At 50.1% G+C, this 17,608-nt stretch overlaps 1 protein-coding gene across 13 annotated transcripts in view; it reads left to right on the top strand.

Moving 5' to 3' along the window:
• The first annotated feature begins 6,329 nt into the window (after window positions 1-6,329).
• The window catches only part of UNC13A (unc-13 homolog A), a 63,975-nt gene continuing 52,696 nt past the window's right edge, over window positions 6,330-17,608 (top strand). For 11 of the 13 annotated variants that reach the window (XM_080675310.1, XM_080675309.1, XM_080675313.1 and 8 more), the window contains exons 1-3: window positions 6,330-6,486; window positions 16,799-16,828; window positions 17,477-17,576. In XM_080675310.1, coding sequence (XP_080531436.1) covers window positions 6,465-6,486; window positions 16,799-16,828; window positions 17,477-17,576 — 152 coding nt within the window. In that variant the 5' untranslated portion in view covers window positions 6,330-6,464. Of the gene's footprint in view, window positions 6,487-16,798; window positions 16,829-17,476; window positions 17,577-17,608 lie in introns of those variants that run through there. The other 2 variants (XM_080675312.1, XM_080675308.1) reach the window with 2 other exon arrangements.

Raw genomic sequence — 17,608 nt, 5'->3', positions numbered from 1 at the left:
GCTCTCTTTGATTATCAGCCCTCCCCAGGCCAATCCAACTGCTTTACTTTCTCCAGCGCTGCAGGTCAGGTCCCAAAATTTGCAAGGGGTCATTATCATTAGTTCTACAGGAAACAATTATTTTTTTGGTATCCCCATTTTATAGGTGACAAACCAAGATTGTCTTCATTGATTTCTCTGTCACTGTGGGCCTGAGGGCAACAATTAGGCTGATCAGGACGTCCAGCATGGCATTTGCCATGCCTTCTGCCAGGAATGCCCTTCCTCCAAACTCCGCCATACTTACCAAACCTCCTCACTCTCCAGCTTCCTTCTTCCTGGAATCCTTTCCCAACATCCCAATCAGAGCTCCTCCACCACCTCCCAGTCCCTCTCCTTTTCTTTGTCCCAGCCCTGACCTTAGAGATTGAGTTTAAAGGAGATAGCATATGTCAGTCCCTCTGAACATTGCCAAGCACACAGTAGGCCTATCCCAATCCCCTCTCCAGTCAAGAGATCCCCATGTCCTAGTTCCTCTCAGTATTCCCCCACCCCCACCCCACCCAGCAGCCAGGTCAAGGCCATTGACAATAGAACTTGGGAGAGCATACGGCACTCCCAAGGGCTCTGAATTCTATGTTCCCTGTACTCACCATTACTTGCTGCTGGATAACAGCAACTAGAGTTGGGGGGTGAACAAACATGTGGAGGGCAGACCCCTGGGGTTGATGTCTTAGTTTGGGCCCTGGAAGCCAGGTGGCCCTTTACCCTCTGTCTACACTCTGACCCCAACAAACGTTTGCTGAATAATTTGATTGACATCTGATTCATATCTGTCCCTTCTGTGGAGCCTTGCACAGTGCCAGAAACATCAAACATACCCAGGAAAGATTAGGAACTTATTTGAAGACCAAGCAGGATTGCCCTAGGTTGAGGCTTCTAGAATAAGCTCTGCTCATTCTCCATTACAAAGCTGAGCTCAGCAGATGCTGGGGAAAGGAACCTTCTTGTCTGAAGCTCAGTTGTCTCCATAGCTGCTCTTGCACAAGGTATGGGCAAATTTTGATAAGAGTGTGGTCCCTGGGGATGGCCAGGAGCTCTGACATCTGGGAGGAGAGTTTGTGCATCTGATGTGGGGGTTGGGGTGGTATTTCTACCTCTCTGGATGCGTGTTGTACTTTTCGTCAGCTGTGCACCATTTCCCATCACTTATCTTTCAATGATGTTTTCTCTGTGGATTTTATAAGATGGTGGCGAGGGAGCAAGACATCAGAAGCCAAGAGAGAAAAGAGATGGAAAGTCAGAGAGTCTGAGAGAGTTTGCTAAAGATGTGAATGTAGATGCATAGTGAGGAGAGCAAGGGAAAGAGAGATCCATGGAGAAGGGAATGCAAGGGAACGATCGAGACAGCATGGCAATATCAAGTGGAGAGATGAGATAGCTCAAATAAATAGTTTTGCAATAAGGTGAGCTGTTGGTGGGAGTAAAATGGGGCACTGGCACTTTAAAATTAATTGGATCCGAGTGATCAATTTATCAAGGGCTTTGGCAGGAGGGAGATGAGGTGTGGATAAGAGAAACAGAGAATAACAGAGACCAATGTGTATTAAGCATAGTGAGAGATGTAATTCACCTTAACAGATTAAAGATGAAATGTTATCTAGGTGTCCCAATGATGCAGAAAATGCATTTGCTAAAATTCACCACTTATCCTATCTAATAAAAGAGTAATATGCAGATTGACCATCACTCCAACACACAAGATGGCTGCCCCCATGTGGTCAAAGATCCTGCCCCCATGTGGACACAAGATGGCCAGCACAAGGTGGCCAGCAGGGGAGGGCAGTTGGGAGGAACCAGGCCTGCAAGGGAGGGCAGTTGGGGGCGATCAAGCCTGCTGGGGAGGGCAGTTAGGGGTGACCCAGCCGGCAGAGGAGGGAAGTTGGGGGTGCCTGGGCCTGCAGGGAAGGGCAGTTGGGGGGGACCCAGGCCTGCAGGGGAGAGCAGTTGGGGGGTACCAGGCCTGTAGGGGAGGGCAGTTAGGGGTGACCAGGCCTGCAGGGGAGGGCAGTTAGGGGTGACCAGGCCTGCAGGGGAAGGCAGTTAGGGGCAAACAGGCTGGCAGGGGAGTGGTTAGGGGGTGATCAGGCTGGCAGGCAGAAGTGGTTAGGGGCAATCAGGAAGGCAAGCAGGTGAGCAGTTGGGAGCCAGCAGTCCTGGATTGTGAGAGGGATATCTGACTGCCCGTTTAGGCCTGATCCCCCTGGGATGGGGTCCCAAATTGGAGAGGGTACAGGCTGGGCTGAGGGACACACCCCACTATACACGAATTTCGTGCACTGGGTCTTTAGTGTTTGATAAAAGGGAAAAAAAAATCTTAGCAAACTGGAAATAGAAGTGGATCTCTTTAACTTGATTTTCTATTAAAACCTACACCAGACATCATATGTAATGGTGAATATTGAAATGTTCTTTTTAAGATGGGGAACAAAGCAAGGATGCCTGTTGTCATGGTGTCTGAGATTGTATTGATGGCCCTGGCTGGTGCAAGAAGACAGGAAAAAAACAATGTGTGGTTCAAAGACTGGGGAGAAAAAAAAAAAAGGAAGTGTTTTTTATTTACAGATGTTATCACTGGATACAATGCAAACCCCAAAGGATCTGCAAATATAATTATGTACTAGATTTACAAAAATTGAGAAAGCTTCTCAGATGCTGAAGCCAATTGCATTCTATGCTCCTGCAACTTACTGATTAAAAAATACAATCTTGCCCTAGCTGGTTTGGCTCAGTGGAGAGCATTGGCCCGTGGACTTAACAGTTGGTCTGTTCATTATTAAGTATGCATGTACGAAAACTTGCTTTGTGACAGTTTCCTTTAAAGGTATTGGGATGATGGGTTGTCCACGTGGAAAAAATATGCAATTTGACTTTATCACACTTCACACTCCCGAATCAGTCCCAAAAGAGGCCAAGATTTGACTGTAAATAACAAAACCCTAAAAAGAGAATATCTTTATGAAATTGGGGCAAACAAGAATTCCTTAAACAAGACACAGTGTGAGTACTGCAAAGGAAAAGATTTATCATAAATCCAGAGACAGAAAGCAGATTAGCAGTGTCCAGAGACTGGGGGAGAAGGGATGGGGAGTGGCTATTCATGGGGACAGGTTTTCCTTCTGGGGTGATGGAAATGTTTTAGTACTACATACAAGTGGTGGTTGCACAATATTGTAAATGAACTAAATACCACTGAATTGTATACTTTAAAATGGTTAAAATGGCTCTGGTCAGTGTGGCTCAGTGGTCGAGCATTGGCCTGAGCACTGAAAGGTCGCGGGTTCTATTCCCAGGCATGTACGTGGGTTGCAAGTTCGTTCCCAGGCCCAGCTGGGGCAAGTGTGAGATACAACGATGTTTCTCTCTCTCTCTCACCTCCCCTCTCCCTTCTACTCTCTCTAAAAATCAATGGAAAAAATGTCCTCAGAGGTGAGGATTTAAAAAGTAATAAAATTGTTAAAATGGTCAATTTTGTTGTGTGCATTTTACAGCAATAAAAAATTAAATTAAGAGCTTTGTAGAAACTCCCACTCTAGGAGTTTCCTTCTCCTTGAGTTTAGCAATTTGCGAACAAGGAACAGGGTAAGGCAAGGGAAAAAATGGTAACTGACATTAGATAAACCTGGCAGGCAGCACTTTACCCAGGTGATCAAAATTAACATCACCTGTGGGCATCAGGGACCTCTGGTTTGATGTGACAAGGAGGGACCCCCATCTCTGTGATAATCCCCTCACACCTTATAACTTCAGTCTAATAATGAAAAGATAACAGATAAACCCAAATTAAGGAACTTCTCACAAAATACCTGACCAGTACTCTTCAAAGTGTCAAGGGGATGAAAAGGAAGGAAACACAGAAAATCACACAAGGTGGGGACAAGGAGATAAAATGACTAAATGCAATGTAGGATCTGGACTGGATCCTGGACTAGAGAGATGAAACACTGGTGAAATGTAAAAGCTGCTATTTAGTTAATAACAAGTGCCTATGCTAATGTTTTCATTTTTACATAGATACATATAACCCCCGTGTAAGATGTTGACATTAGGGGAAGCTGGTGACAGGTTTACAGAAGTCTTCTATCCCTTTACAGTTCTGCAACTCTGTACCTTTCCTGTGTATCTAAAATTTTCCCATAATAAAAAAAGTAATTTTAAAAATTAAGAGCTTCTGCCCAGCTGGTGTGGCACAGTGGTTGAGCTCCGACCCAGGAACCAAGAGATCACTGGTTTGATTCCAGTCAGGGCACATACCTGGATTGCGGGCTCAATTCCTGGTGGCGAGCGTGCAGGAGGTAGCCAATCAATGATGTTTCTCTGTCATTGCTGTTCCTATCTCTCTATCCCACTCCCTTCCTCTCTCTCTAAGAATGAATAAAAACATTTTAAAATATGTTTTTATTGATTTCAGAGAGGAAGGGAGAGGGAAAAGAGAGGTAGAACCATCAATGATGAGAGAGTATCATTGATAAGCTGCCTCCTGCATGTCCCACACTGAGGATCGAGTCTGCAACCTGGGCATGTGCCCTGACCAGGAATCGAACCTGGTTCATAGGTCAGTCCTTAACCATTGACCCACACCAGCTGGGCAATAAAATCACTTTTTAAAAAAATGAAGAGCTTCTGCCTTGGCCAGGTGGCTCAGTTGGTTGGAGCATTGTCCCATACACCAAAAAAATTGCAGGTTTGACTCCTGGTCAGGGCACATACCTAGGTTGGAGGTATGATCCCCTGGTGGGAACACCAATGGGAGGCAACCAATCAATGTTTCTCTTTCACATAGATGGTTCTCTCTCTCCCTTCCTCTCTCAAAAAAAAAAAAAAAAAGAAAGAAAGAAAAGAAAAAGAAAAAGAAAAGAAAAGAAAACATCCTTGGGTGAGGATTTTAAAAAAATTAAGAGCTTCTGTTCAGAAAATAACACCATTAATAGAATGGGGGGGGGGGGGAAGCCTCAAAATTGAAGATTTTTTACAACACATGAAACCAACAAAGGATTTGTAGCTAATATGTATAAAGAATTACAAAAAAAAATAGAAAAGGGGTCAAAATTTAAAAGTGGATAAAATACTTGAATAGACATTTCACCCTAAGAAGAAACCAATAATTACATATAAAGTTCCACCTCATGAACAATCAGAGAGCAAACCAAAACCAAAAATAAGTACCACTTCACCCCCTCCACTTTGGCACAATTAAAAAAACCTGGGCATTTCAAAGTGTTAGCAAGAACATGTAGCAACTGAATGCTTACATGGTGGTGGTTCAATGTAAACTGCTGGAGCAACATGGAAAAGCAATTTGATGTTATCTTGTGAAGCTGAGCATGTGGGTGTCTTATGATCAGCCAGCCTTACCCATGTTTACCAGCCTATATTTCTGAGAATGGTCCTAAAATCTGAGAATGGTCCTAAGATCTTTGGTTGTAATAAACCCAAAGTGAAATTTTAATGTCCACTAACTGAAGAATAGGTGAGTAATCAATGGTGTACTTATTCAAATGAGTACTATGTGGCAGTGAAAAATGCATGTTACACCCACGACCTGTGGCACTGTTCTAGGCACTGGAAATACATGGTAAACAGGTTTTCAGGGACACTGACCTACATGGAACTGCCCAGCTAGATGTGTAGGGAGGGGTGCTGATCAGAGCTGTGCCAGGGACAGGGCCCAACCAGAAGAAACTGGGGGCTGGGGTCATCCCGAAAGTAAAGGCTCAGTTTGGGCGAATCAGGGAAGGCTTCCTGGTGGAGGGTGTGTTCGAACTCACCACTGATGGATGAATAGGAGTTTTCCAGTTATACAAGGGAGTGAAGATGGGATCCCCTCCGAGAGTATGCGCAGATCCACGGGCTGAGTGGCTTAAAGAGAGTGAAACAGACACAGAGAGACTTAGGCCATGGCAGAGACACAGAGACTGGACAGAAAGAGGCTCAGAGGGAGACACATGATGGAGAAAGACATGGAGACAAAGATTCAGAGGAACAGAGAGACCCAGAGAGACCAAGAAATAGAAAAACAGAGGCAGAGACAGAGACGTAGACGGAGGAATAGAGATACTCAGGGAGAATAGAGACAGCAAACCCACAGAACGACTCAGGGAGACACGAGAACCAGAAGGGAACCCGTGTGGAGGCGGCCGCCCTCAATCACTCTGTTTGGGGAGCCCCTGCCCGGCTCAGGCCCTTTAAAGCCCCCCTTCCCCCTCCACCCACGCCGCGGTGATCAGGCGTCCCCGGCCCCGCCCACCGCCTCGCGTCAGCCGCACGTCAGGCGCTGTCCGCGCCCCCGGTGCTGAAGCAAGATGGCCGGCGGCGGAGGCCGGGCCCCGGCGTGAGCCGAGCGCGGGCGGCAGCCCCGCCATGCACCAGCCCAGCGGCTGCTGAGCCCGACCTGACGGAGCCGGTCCGCCGGCGACCCCGCAGACATGTCGCTACTTTGCGTTGGAGGTAGGAGGCCAGGCTGCGGGGCGGTGGCCAGTGGGGACCCCATTGGCTTCGGGGTCCGTGTGGATGCGGCTGGACGCCGGCGGGGAGGGGCGGTGAACGGGATGCACGCGGCTGGGCTTCTGCAGAGGTAGCCCCCGTAGGCGCGTTGGGGCGTCTGATCAGTGCAGACGCAGCTGCTGGGGGTCGTGTGGTCGCGGCTGCACGCGGAGGCCGGTGTGCACGCCAGCAGGGATCTGGGGCTCTATCTGGAACGGTCTAGACCGGGGCATCTGTGCAGAACGGGTTATTAGGGGGCCCTGTGGAAGGGGCTGACCTGGGTAGCTGGAATGAACCCTGCGGGGTACTAGGAAGGAGTCCTATGCTGTGGGCGGCGGGTCCAGACCCACGCGGACTGAGTTCCGAACTTGAAGAGGAGTGCAGGAGGAGGGTCTCCAACCGCTGGGCGTGTAAGATTTGGGTAAGAGGGTTCCGTCCTTAGGACAACCGCGAGCTCTAGTAATCCCCCAGCCCTGGCTGTGGAGAGGACTGGGAAGGGGTTGGAGAGACCCCTCCCCACGCCCTGAGAAATCTGTGATTGGGATCTTGGGGCGCTTTTTCAGTTAACTCTGGCTTCCTGAACTGGGGGCTGGGGGAAGTGGCTGAGGGCCTCCCGGCTCCCCGACCCTCTAGCACTTCAAAACGCGTGTAGGGCCTTCTCTGCAGGGAGCCGATCTCTTGGAGGTACATTGCCCCCCTGAACCCCTCCCGGCCCATCCTCACCTCATCCATTTTGTGCATAAGGGAGGGAAAGAGAGGTGGGGTGAAGCTATTTTGGGGCCAGAACGCCATCTGTATACCAAGGCCCACGCCCAGGCTATGCTCTGCATTGGGTTGGAGGAGGGAGAGAGACGCGGGAGGGGCCAGGCAGTCCCCACCTCAGAAGGCTGGGGTGGGGGAGAAGCCAGCCCTCCAGGACCCAGGCTTCCTGGGCACTCCTGCTGAGAACTCGGGCTTTGGGAGACCTTGGGCGGCAGGGTGGTGGCGAAAGGGGACACCAGGCTTCTAGAGGTCTCAACCTGGGGTATTAGGGACGAGGGTCCGCCTCCCCAACCCCTACTCCCTTCAAGAAGGCTGGGGTGGGGGAAGAGGTGTGTCAGCCAAGTCTGAGATGCCAGGCTTCCGGAGACCTTAGGCAACGGGGAGTGTGTGTGTGTGTGTGTGTGTGTGTGTGTGTGTGTGTATGTGTGTGTGTGTCGCGGCCTCAGCCTAGACCCCGGTGGGCAGGCCCAGGAGCCCGGAATAGTCCCTGCCGCCCCTCCCCCTCCCACACCTCCCCCTCGGCCTTTCCATTCACAAACCCAGCCCCGCCCTCCTGCTCCCCGCCGCGGTGCTTTCCGTGTGCAGATCGCGCGGGGCTGGGCTGGCGTGGACGCTGGTGTTCTTAAAGAGACATGGGCCTCCTTTCCCTGAGCTCGTTCCCGAAGGCGGGGCTGCTGGCAGAAGGGCCCACAAGATCAAAAGTCTACTCATCCAGCTCTTGGCTTATGGAGTTAGGAAAGTGGAGAAGTGGAGGGGACCCCCCTCCTCCATGCAACTTCCACAGACTGGGCCTAAGAGGCCCCTACTGGCCCCTCCCTCTTCTAAGTTGCCTTGCACTTAGGGGAGGTGGAGTGGGGTGAGGCGGTTGGGTGGGTTGGCACTGGAGGAGGGAGCCTATGTGGTTGTTCCTGGCTGACTTTCTGCTCTTCCCACCTCTGCCTCACATCCTCTGAGTTGGGTTCTTCTGGAAGGTTTGCCTAGTTAGGGAGGGGGTGAATCTCATCCTTAACTCTGACGCAAACAGGAGGCTGGGATGCGGGGGTGGTGTGAAGGGGGGCAGTAAGCAGTAAGAAAGGTGAGGCTTCCTGAAATGGATGTCTGGGGGAAGAATTGTGTTGGATGATACTGTGGAACTTACTGGGAGGGAGTCACTAGCAGAGTGGAGGGGAGTCGCTGGGAGGGGCAAGGCTGGGTACAATCCTGAGGTATAAGGGGAGCAGTATGGTGCTGGGAGGAGCTGAGGGAGAAACCGGGAGAAGTGGGAAGTGATGGACATGCTAGGAGCACTGGGGGTGACCTGGCGACAGTGGAAGGGGAGAATGGGAGGAGAGAGGACACAGTACAGCAGGGGGGCTGGGCTGAGAGGGCTTTCCATGGGTCTGAGCTCATCCTTGGAGTGGAGGATATACCTGACCACCCACCCAGGGGCACACCCACATGCACCCATACCTGTACACACATGAGCTGGCACCCTCATACCCAGACTTGCCCTGTGTGGACAGAAAGGCTCAGGATCCAGCAAGGCTCTATGAAAACCACGTGCCTGTGACTGCACACATAGAAAAATGTGCACATTCACATGCCCATGTTAACATGCCCATAGGCATGTATACAGGACACAATCTGACTTCACAGACATGGTCCCTGCAATATGAGTGTGTGTCTGTATATGTACACACACATATCCACATGTGTTTGATGTGTGTTCACAATATCCCTGTTTCATAAAAATCTGCTATGCCCTGAAATACAGGTATGTACTCATACATGCATGCTAGGATCCCAAATTTCTAGGAAACACATATGTATACACATAAGCACATGCCAAGTTATGTGTGTACAAACATGACAGCACTTGCCTGGACACTCAAAGCAGCCCCTTTGAACAGGTGAATGATGACGCATACAGAAACATGCTTATGCCTATAGCTTCACAGGAGTGTGTACATGCATGCAAGTAAACAAATACACATGCCATAAAACTGCATCACACAATCTGTAATACTGCCAACAATAAATTTAAAAGTAATAATTTAAAAACCCAGACTTCTCATCATACTAAAATGCTTCTTTGTGTTAACATTTGAACCCAGAAATTGAAACAGATTTTTTCCCCTTTTTATTTTTATTGAACTTATTGGGGTGACATTGGTTCACAAAAACATACAGGTTTCAAGTATACAACTCAATAAAACATCATCTGCACACTGAAAAAACTGCATCACACATACACACCAACGTGTGTTTCTACCTGACACCTCACCTACAAGCCCACATGTACCCAAGCTCACACATATTAGCATGTTCCACATGCAGTCACATCCTACTCTCCAGCACATACATGCAGACCCTCACCTGCATTCAGATACTTCACATGAGCACATGTCCCTTCATGCATGCACACACACCTGCCTGCCCTGGTAACACAAGCAAATATACATGCAAGCTTACATAACTGCAAGCTTACCTCACACCAACACATGGGAGACCACCCTGTATAGGCCTTGCCTCTGTCTCCTCTCATTTCTTTCTTTATATGGAGTCCCATTGTTCCCACCACCACCAATTCACTTGCTAGGTCTTAGCAGAGTCCTGAGGCTGCAAATCCCAAGGACCACCTGGTTCCTTCATGCAGTCATTCATATATTTACTCAGGAAGTATTAATTGAGCACCTACTATGTGACAGACACTGTTCCTGGCTCCAAAGATCCAACCCTACTTCTGGCCTCATATTGGTGGGGTCAGAGTGGGAAGGCATGGAAGGGCTGAGGGAGTCTGGGAGGGGCCATCCAGTGTTCTTTTCTTCTGGGAAGCTTGTTTGGTCTCAGAAGATGAGGGGAAGCTAAGAAGAAGGAAGGTGTTGCTCTATGTGGAGGGAACAACACATGCAAAAGCATGGTAGTGTAGATTCAGTTCTAGATTTTCCTGTGTGCCTCATGGCATTTTGCCAGGCCACTCAATGTTTTAAAGGCTCCATAAATATTTGATGAATGAATTTTGTGTACAAATTAGCAAACTCATATAAGGTTGAGTTTGCCTCACAACTAATAATATTAACAAGAAGCACCATTTATCCAGCGTTCTACAAGCAATGTTGAGGACTTTTATGCTCATTGGCCTCTTTAATCCTCATAGCAAGTCGTTTTACAGATGGGGAAAACTGAGGCTCATACAACTTGCCTCTTACCACAACTTGCCTAGTCAGAGGTGTAGCTGCCTGACTCCACAGCCTACTGGAATGGGAGGAGGTTAAAAGGTCAGCCTCCTCTCAGCCTCCAGGACCTGGAGACACCCAAATCCCTTCCATGGGGTGAGAATCTGTGCTGGGATTGCCTTCCTTCATTCACGCAGTAAACAGAGATGTCATGGTCTCCTCATTCATCATGGCTGTTCCCCTGCCCCTCTCCAAAGAAGCATTCCCAAATCCCTCTGCTCCTGGCTACCCTGTTTCTGATATCACCCACCCAGGAGGTGTGTGCATCTGGGTCTTTGCTGTCACCATTCTCAAAGGATGCCCTTCAAGGTTGGCTCTGATTCATCTTCAGGGCTTCAATCTTAGCTGCTTCCATACCTGGACTTCACTCTCCACCCACACAGAATGGGCTTGCTCTGTAAGGTTCCTACCATGACATCCTGAGTCCAGCAGGTCTGGGTTTGAATCCCTAGCAAGTCCCATACCCTCTTCATTCCTCAATGTGCCCATCTGTAGAATGGGAACACTAATAGTGCCCACTGCCTAGGTTAGCTGGAACTCTCCAATGAGATGAAGCACACAGAGCCACTGACACAATGCTTATCCTGTGGAAAGTTTTAATAACTGTGAGCCAAATACAGAAAAAAAAAATCAATGATGGTGTTTTTATTAATGGGGCTTAAAATCTTTCTTGAAGGGGGTCCATAGGTGTAGGACATTTCCTGAACGCTCACTGCGTTCTCAGGCCTGAAGAGGGGTCAGGAGTACAAAAGAGGTGCCGAGTTCTTTGAAAGTACACGGGCCTGGACTGTGAGTTCAGCACCGTGGACAGTGCGTGGCGGGCGAGTTCATTGCAGTGAACAGCGGGGGTTGTGGGGTGGGGAGGGCGGGCGCGAGGGTTGAGGGGCAGTGGAGAGAGACGGAGGGTTCAGCACCTTGGACAGCAACTCGCGCAGGACACCACCTGTGCTAAGCTGGGCCAGGTCTGGCAGCAGAGCTAGGGGAAGAGGAAATGAGTTATTTATTAATTTAATGATCACCTGCTATATGCCAGGCCTCGTTCTAAGTGATAGTTGGTAAACAAAAAAGTAAGAAATCCCTGTCAAGGTTCTTGGTGTGTTTTCTACACCGGAGGCTCTGGCTTATTTCTGTCTTCAGTAAGTGAAGAGTCCTCTCTCCCAGGTGCAAAGCCATCAGGGCCAGCATCTTTATCACAAACGCATGTCCACCATCAATATCACATATGAAACCACCAAACATTCCAAAATATTTTTCTGAATTCTCTAGGCTTCACCCCCACCTTGTAGTATCTTCTGACACCTGGTAAGCATGTCCTGTGGAGGTGGGGGTGGCATTCATACATTTCTCTTGAGTGCTGGAATCCTCTACTCCCCACCCACATCCCCAGCCCAGCATAGACCGGAGTCCACCTCAATTAGAATCCAGGACTGTCCAGGTCAGGGGCACATAAAAAACCCAACCCAATAACAATAGTAATGATACTATTACCAATAATAGTAGCCCTGGCCTGTGTGGCTCTTGGTTGGAGCATTGTCCTGTCCACCAAGAGGTGGCAGGTTCGATTCCAGATCCCCAATGTGGGAAGCAAACAAGTGATGTTTCTCTCTCACATTGATGTTTCCCTCTTTCTTTCTTGGAAATAAATAAATAAATGAATTTTTAAATTTTATTTTAAAGAGGAAGGGAGAGGGAGATAACAACATCAATGATGAGAGAAATCATTGATCGGCTGCCTCCTGCACACCCCACACTGGGGATGGAGCCCACAACCTGGGCATGTGCCCTGACCCGAATCAAACCATGACCTCCTGGTTCATAGCTCCACGCTCAACCACTGAGTCACACGTGCCGGGCTCCCTCTCCCTTTAAAAAATCAGTTTTAAAAAATAATAGTAGTAATGATAGTATAATAATGCTGATCCTATTAATGATGAAGAAGAAAGGGAAGAGGGAGGAAGGGAAGGGAAGAGGAGAGGAGGAAAAAGGGAGACCAGCTAGCTCTACCTCGCCCGGCAGCGCCTATGGGAGTCCCGAGCCCCTGCTCCCGATTCCACCTATTCTGCCCTAGGCAGTGTCCGCCTGTGCACCCACATTCATCAGTCAGCATGGATGGGGTCCCCAGGGGCCGCGGAGGCCGCGGGGCAGGCGGTGACCGGGCCTGATGAGGTGTCCGGCGGTGTCTCCGGCTGGTGGGCCAGAGGGGCCAGCAGTGGGCACCGCCCCCACCCGCCATTCCCAGCGGTCGCGACGCCCACGCCCTCTGCGCCCAGGTTATAAATAGCCTCATGCGTGTGACCAGGAGCTTGCGGGGGAGGGGTGGCGCGTCAGTCCCAGTGACCCCAACGCCCGGCGAGGGCGGGGAAGGGGCGGGTACAGATGTGATGATGATGGTGGTGAATGCTGGCGGTAAAAGCAACGGGCGACTTGGGAGCGTTGACTGATTAGAAGGCGGCGGCGATGGGTTGGGGAGGGAGGAATAGAAAGAGACATGGTTCTTTCTCCTTCCTCCAAGCCCTCTTCTCCCCTAGCTGCTTTTCAGATACTACCCACTCTTCCATGCCCCTCCCACCTCCGGAGTCCCCTCCCCCGACAGAGCCTCCTCCCCTCCTCCCTCTATCCCACACCTTGCCATGAGCTCCCTACCCTATGAGTCCTCCCCCCACTCTAAGCCCTCTTCCCTGACCTTCCATTCCTTTCTGAGACCCCTCCTCCACCCTGAGCCCCCCTCCTTCCTCCGAGTCCCCATGAGGAACATATATAGATATCTTTATCCTAGACTCCCTGGGGACCTGAGCCTGGCCTCTGCCCTCAGAGCTGGACCCCCCCAGCAGCCTCCCACTGCTGGTGGACCCCAATTGAGCCCATAGCCTTCTCTGCCCTCAGAGGCTCAGGCAGTAGGAAAGTGGGTAGAGGAAAGGAGGGGGGACAAGAGAGACAGAGACAGAGGGAGAAGGGGAGGAGACAGAAAGGCAATGACAGGGATGGAGAGAAACAGATGCGGGGAGGGAGGCAGGGAGAGAAACCGCACACCCACAACTCCCCACCAGGACAGGATGGAAGACAGACTTTGGACCATTGGCCTCCTCTGAGCTCTGTCCCAGATCTGTAAAAGGGGGTACGGTGGGAGCTGCGGGGTGGAGCCTAGGCCAGGTCAGGCTAGACCCCAGTCATCCCCTGGATCTTCCCAGGGCCTGGCACCTACCCCCCTCAGCTTCCTCTGTCCAACTCTTCTTTCCAACTTTGCCAGTTCCCTCCCCTGCCTGCCCTTCCTTGTGGAAATCTACACATCTCTGTTTCTGTCTCTTTGTGTCTGACTTTCATGACTTATCTCCACTCCCTTCTTCCTCCTTTTCCTTTCTCTCCCCGTGTTGGTCCCTCCGTGTGTGCATTTTTCTCAGCCCCTCCCTGTCTGTGTCTCTTCCACCCTTCTCCCTTTCCGCTCTGTCCCTGCACCCCCTCCCTTCTCAGAGTCATCAGGTTTGCAAGCAGGAGCTCCCCCAAGGAGGGAGGCCTGGAGCTCCTGGTGCACACAGTTCTAAGTGCCCCTGAGCTTCTCTCAGCCCCAGGGTTGAGGGGCTGGGTGCGTTAGCTCCTTTTGAGCTGGATATAAGAAGGGGCCAGTGGGATGGGGGTTGAGCATGCATCCAAGAGAGGGGCCTTTGCACGAGCCACGAGTGGAAAAGTGAGGAAGATAGGAAATGGTGACTGATTTGGGATGTGGGGAAAAGAGACAGACAGAGACAGAAAATACAGGGGGATACAGAAGGACACACACACACACACACACACACACACACACACACAGCCAGATCTAGAAAACCGGAGAGAGAATAAGTCAGAGTGAGACAGAGGGGGGTTCACTTCCCTAGGGTCACACAACAGGTAAACTGAACCTGACTCCACATTGAACTGGTGCTCACCTCTTCCAATGCCCAGCCAAGGGCTCCATGGTCACTCTACCTCTCAAACCCAAACCCAAGTGGGGGTGGGGGTATGATGCCCAGCCATTTACATTTAAAGTCTGGGTCTTTTGGAGGCATAGGAAGGCACTCATTTCTTCTCTTGCTCTGCAGCTCTGAGGAGCTCACTCAGTATTTCTGTGAGTCCATCCCACCTCCACACCCCTACCCCATGACAGGAGCAAACAGTATCCTATATAATAAAAGCCTAATATGCTACGTGTCTGGTCGACCAGTCCGCCATTCAACCAATCAAAGAATACTATGCTAAGGCCACTCAACCACTTGCTATGATGTGCACTGACCACCAAGGGGCAGATGTTCTGACCAGTAGGTTAGCTTGCTGCTGGAGTCTGGCCAATTGGGACTGAGTGAGACAGACCGGACATGCCCTGGAGACCTCCCACTGTCCCTTCCTGGCTGGCCAACCTCCCATGTCTCTCCCTGGCCCCAATTGTGCACTGGTGGGGTCCCTCGGCCTGGCCTGAGCCCTCTTGCAATCTGGGACCCCTCAGGGGATGTCGGAGAGCCGGTTTCAGCCCAATCCTGCAGGCGAGGCCAAGTGACCCTACTGGTGCATGAATTCGTGCACCGGGCCTCTAGTTTATTGATAAATGTTTAGAACCACTCCACTTTATTTTTCCCCCACCGGTTCCATTCAGCTGCTTTTGCATGATAGACATTCAAGTGATGGGGATAGAGACATGAACAAGATGGGAGGCTGTAGCATTTGCCCAGAAAAAGGCCAAACTTGACTTTCAAAAAAGAAGAAAGAGCCCTAGCTGGTTTGGCTCAGTGGATAGAATGTTGGCCTGCGGACTGAAGTGTCCCAAGTTCGATTCCGGTCAGAGGCACATGCCCAGGTTGCGGGCTCGATCCCCAGTTGGGGGCATGCAGGAGGCAGCCAATCAATGATTCTCTCTCATCATTGATGTTTCTATCTCTATCTCCCTCTCCCTTCCTCTCTGAAATCAATAAAAATATATTTTAAAAAAAGAAGAAGAAGAAAGAGTAGAACCACAGATTTAGCCTCCAACTTGCTTGCACAAACTCTTCAAAACATACTGAAAAACACAAAGGTTCTATGGAGGGTGTCGAGGCTATTATTTGCGTAGGAAATAAAGTAATGTTCTGATTGCTGACGCCAGACTGTCTCCAGTGCTGGCTCATGTTGATTGCACCTGGGAGGGCGAGTTGGGGCTGGGGTAGGTAGAAACTTCTTATTGTGTAATTTTTTGATTAGTCTGATTTTGTAATGTGTGTATATTGCCTACTCAAACAGAAACATTCATTTGAAAAGAAAAGAAGGGAGGAGAAATGTGGAAAGGAGGAGGGCTCAGTTTGGTAACAAGTTTTAGGTGGAGGTGGAGCGTGAGTGGTGGAGAAAGATGTTGGGGGCAGCTGCAGGGTGCAAGAGATGTTGAAATTGCAAGTTTACTACTATCCTGTGAGAAAAGCCAGTGAAGAGTGAAATTACTTTGAATCCCTTAGGGCTGTGGGTTATGTGAAATCTGAAGAGACTGGACAACATGGGACCCTGACATGTATTCGGTTGCACCTTTCACAGGCGAGTGGGACTGGACAAGCTCTCACAACTTCCCGACCAGGACTGGGATGTCCTGTTCTACCTCCTCCAGTCTCCTTTGAATATTGAACCCTAAACCTTGGGAGTGTTTGGTAGGACAGACTGAGCTAGACAATTGGGGAAGAAGTCTTGCTAGCTTGACAGGGGGATGGGGTCATTGGAAATTGTCTCTCCTTCCCCGCCCCCACACCTTCTCCCCAACGGTGTTCCTCCCTCTGTGGCAATCCTGGAGAGCTTCCTGTGGGAGGTCTTTCCTGCCATCTGCCCAGCTCCTTCTTTAGAATCTTGTTCAATGGAAGATAAAACCAAAGCTGGAGGGGAGAAGCTTCAGGGGAGTTTAATAGGGAGGGAGGAGGGGCAGGGATTGCTCCCAGGGTTTAGATTCCTTCCACCCCTAGGTCTGCCTCTGCTCATCTATCTGATGGCTTCTCTCTCTCCCTCTCATCCCTGCCTCCCTCCTCTCCTTATTTTTCCTCCTCTCCTTGTTTCTTTGTCTCTGTCTCTAATTTCACCTTTGTCTTTATCTTGTTTTTTTTGTTGTTGTTGTTGTTTTTTGTTTTTTTTTTCCCTGTTTGGTCTCTGCATCTGTCTCTTTTGCTTTCTATCCTTGCCTCTGTCTTCTCTGTTTCTTTCTGTGTCTCTCTCTTCTCTGTTTCTCTCATTATGTCTCTATTTTGGTGTCTTTCTCTGTGCCTCTGTCTCTCTCCTCCCTGTCTCTCTCCCCATCTCCCTTCCCGATCTGTCTCTCTCCACAGTCAAAAAAGCCAAGTTTGATGGTGCCCAAGGTAAGTGGCCTCTATACCTGTCCTGTCCTGTGTTGTCTGTCTATTTGTCTATCCATCTCTTGGAGAGACGGGGAAGGTGGTCTGAGCCATTGGTGGGGGACTTGGGCTGTGTCTGCTAAGCATCATAGAAAGTGTCAGACATGGCCTGCAGTCCCAGCCATCTCCTCAGCCATCCCCTGCAAACCCCAGGGTGGGTGGGGCTCACCCTGAGCCAATGGCTCTTTCCAGGAACCCAAGAGATAATGTGGGATTCTTAGATCAGGCTCCAGATGGGGAAAGTGAGGCCCAGAGAGATGAAGGTGTTCCTTATAGTCACTTTTGTTCTCATCTGGGGCCTCAGTCTTTTCAGCTAAAAACCAAGGCTGTTGGACATAGTTATTTTTAAGCAGCAGGATTAGGCATTCCCAAATTCCATGTCTCCCTGCACCAAGGTCCCTCCCATGTGCTCTGAGGGACTGAGAATAGGGGAAACATTGGGGGGCTGGCCTGGGGGTGGGAGGAATGCACATAAGCAGAGTGGTATGTTGAACCTGAGGTGGCCCTAAGCACACACAGCACCTGGGGGATCACAGCAGGTTGTCTAGAGCTTAGGAAGGGGTACCAGGAGTGTCCGAGCCCCTGCACTAACTCCTGCTCTCACCGCCACAGAGAAATTCAACACGTATGTGACCCTGAAGGTGCAGAATGTCAAGAGCACGACCATCGCTGTGCGGGGGAGCCAGCCCAGCTGGGAACAGGATTTCATGTTGTGAGTGATTGGTCCTGCACAGCCGCACCCCT

Source organism: Plecotus auritus (assembly GCF_963455305.1).
Source record: "Plecotus auritus genome assembly, chromosome: 6".
Taxonomy (NCBI): domain Eukaryota; kingdom Metazoa; phylum Chordata; class Mammalia; order Chiroptera; family Vespertilionidae; genus Plecotus; species Plecotus auritus.
This window is presented reverse-complemented; position numbering and strand designations above follow the sequence as displayed.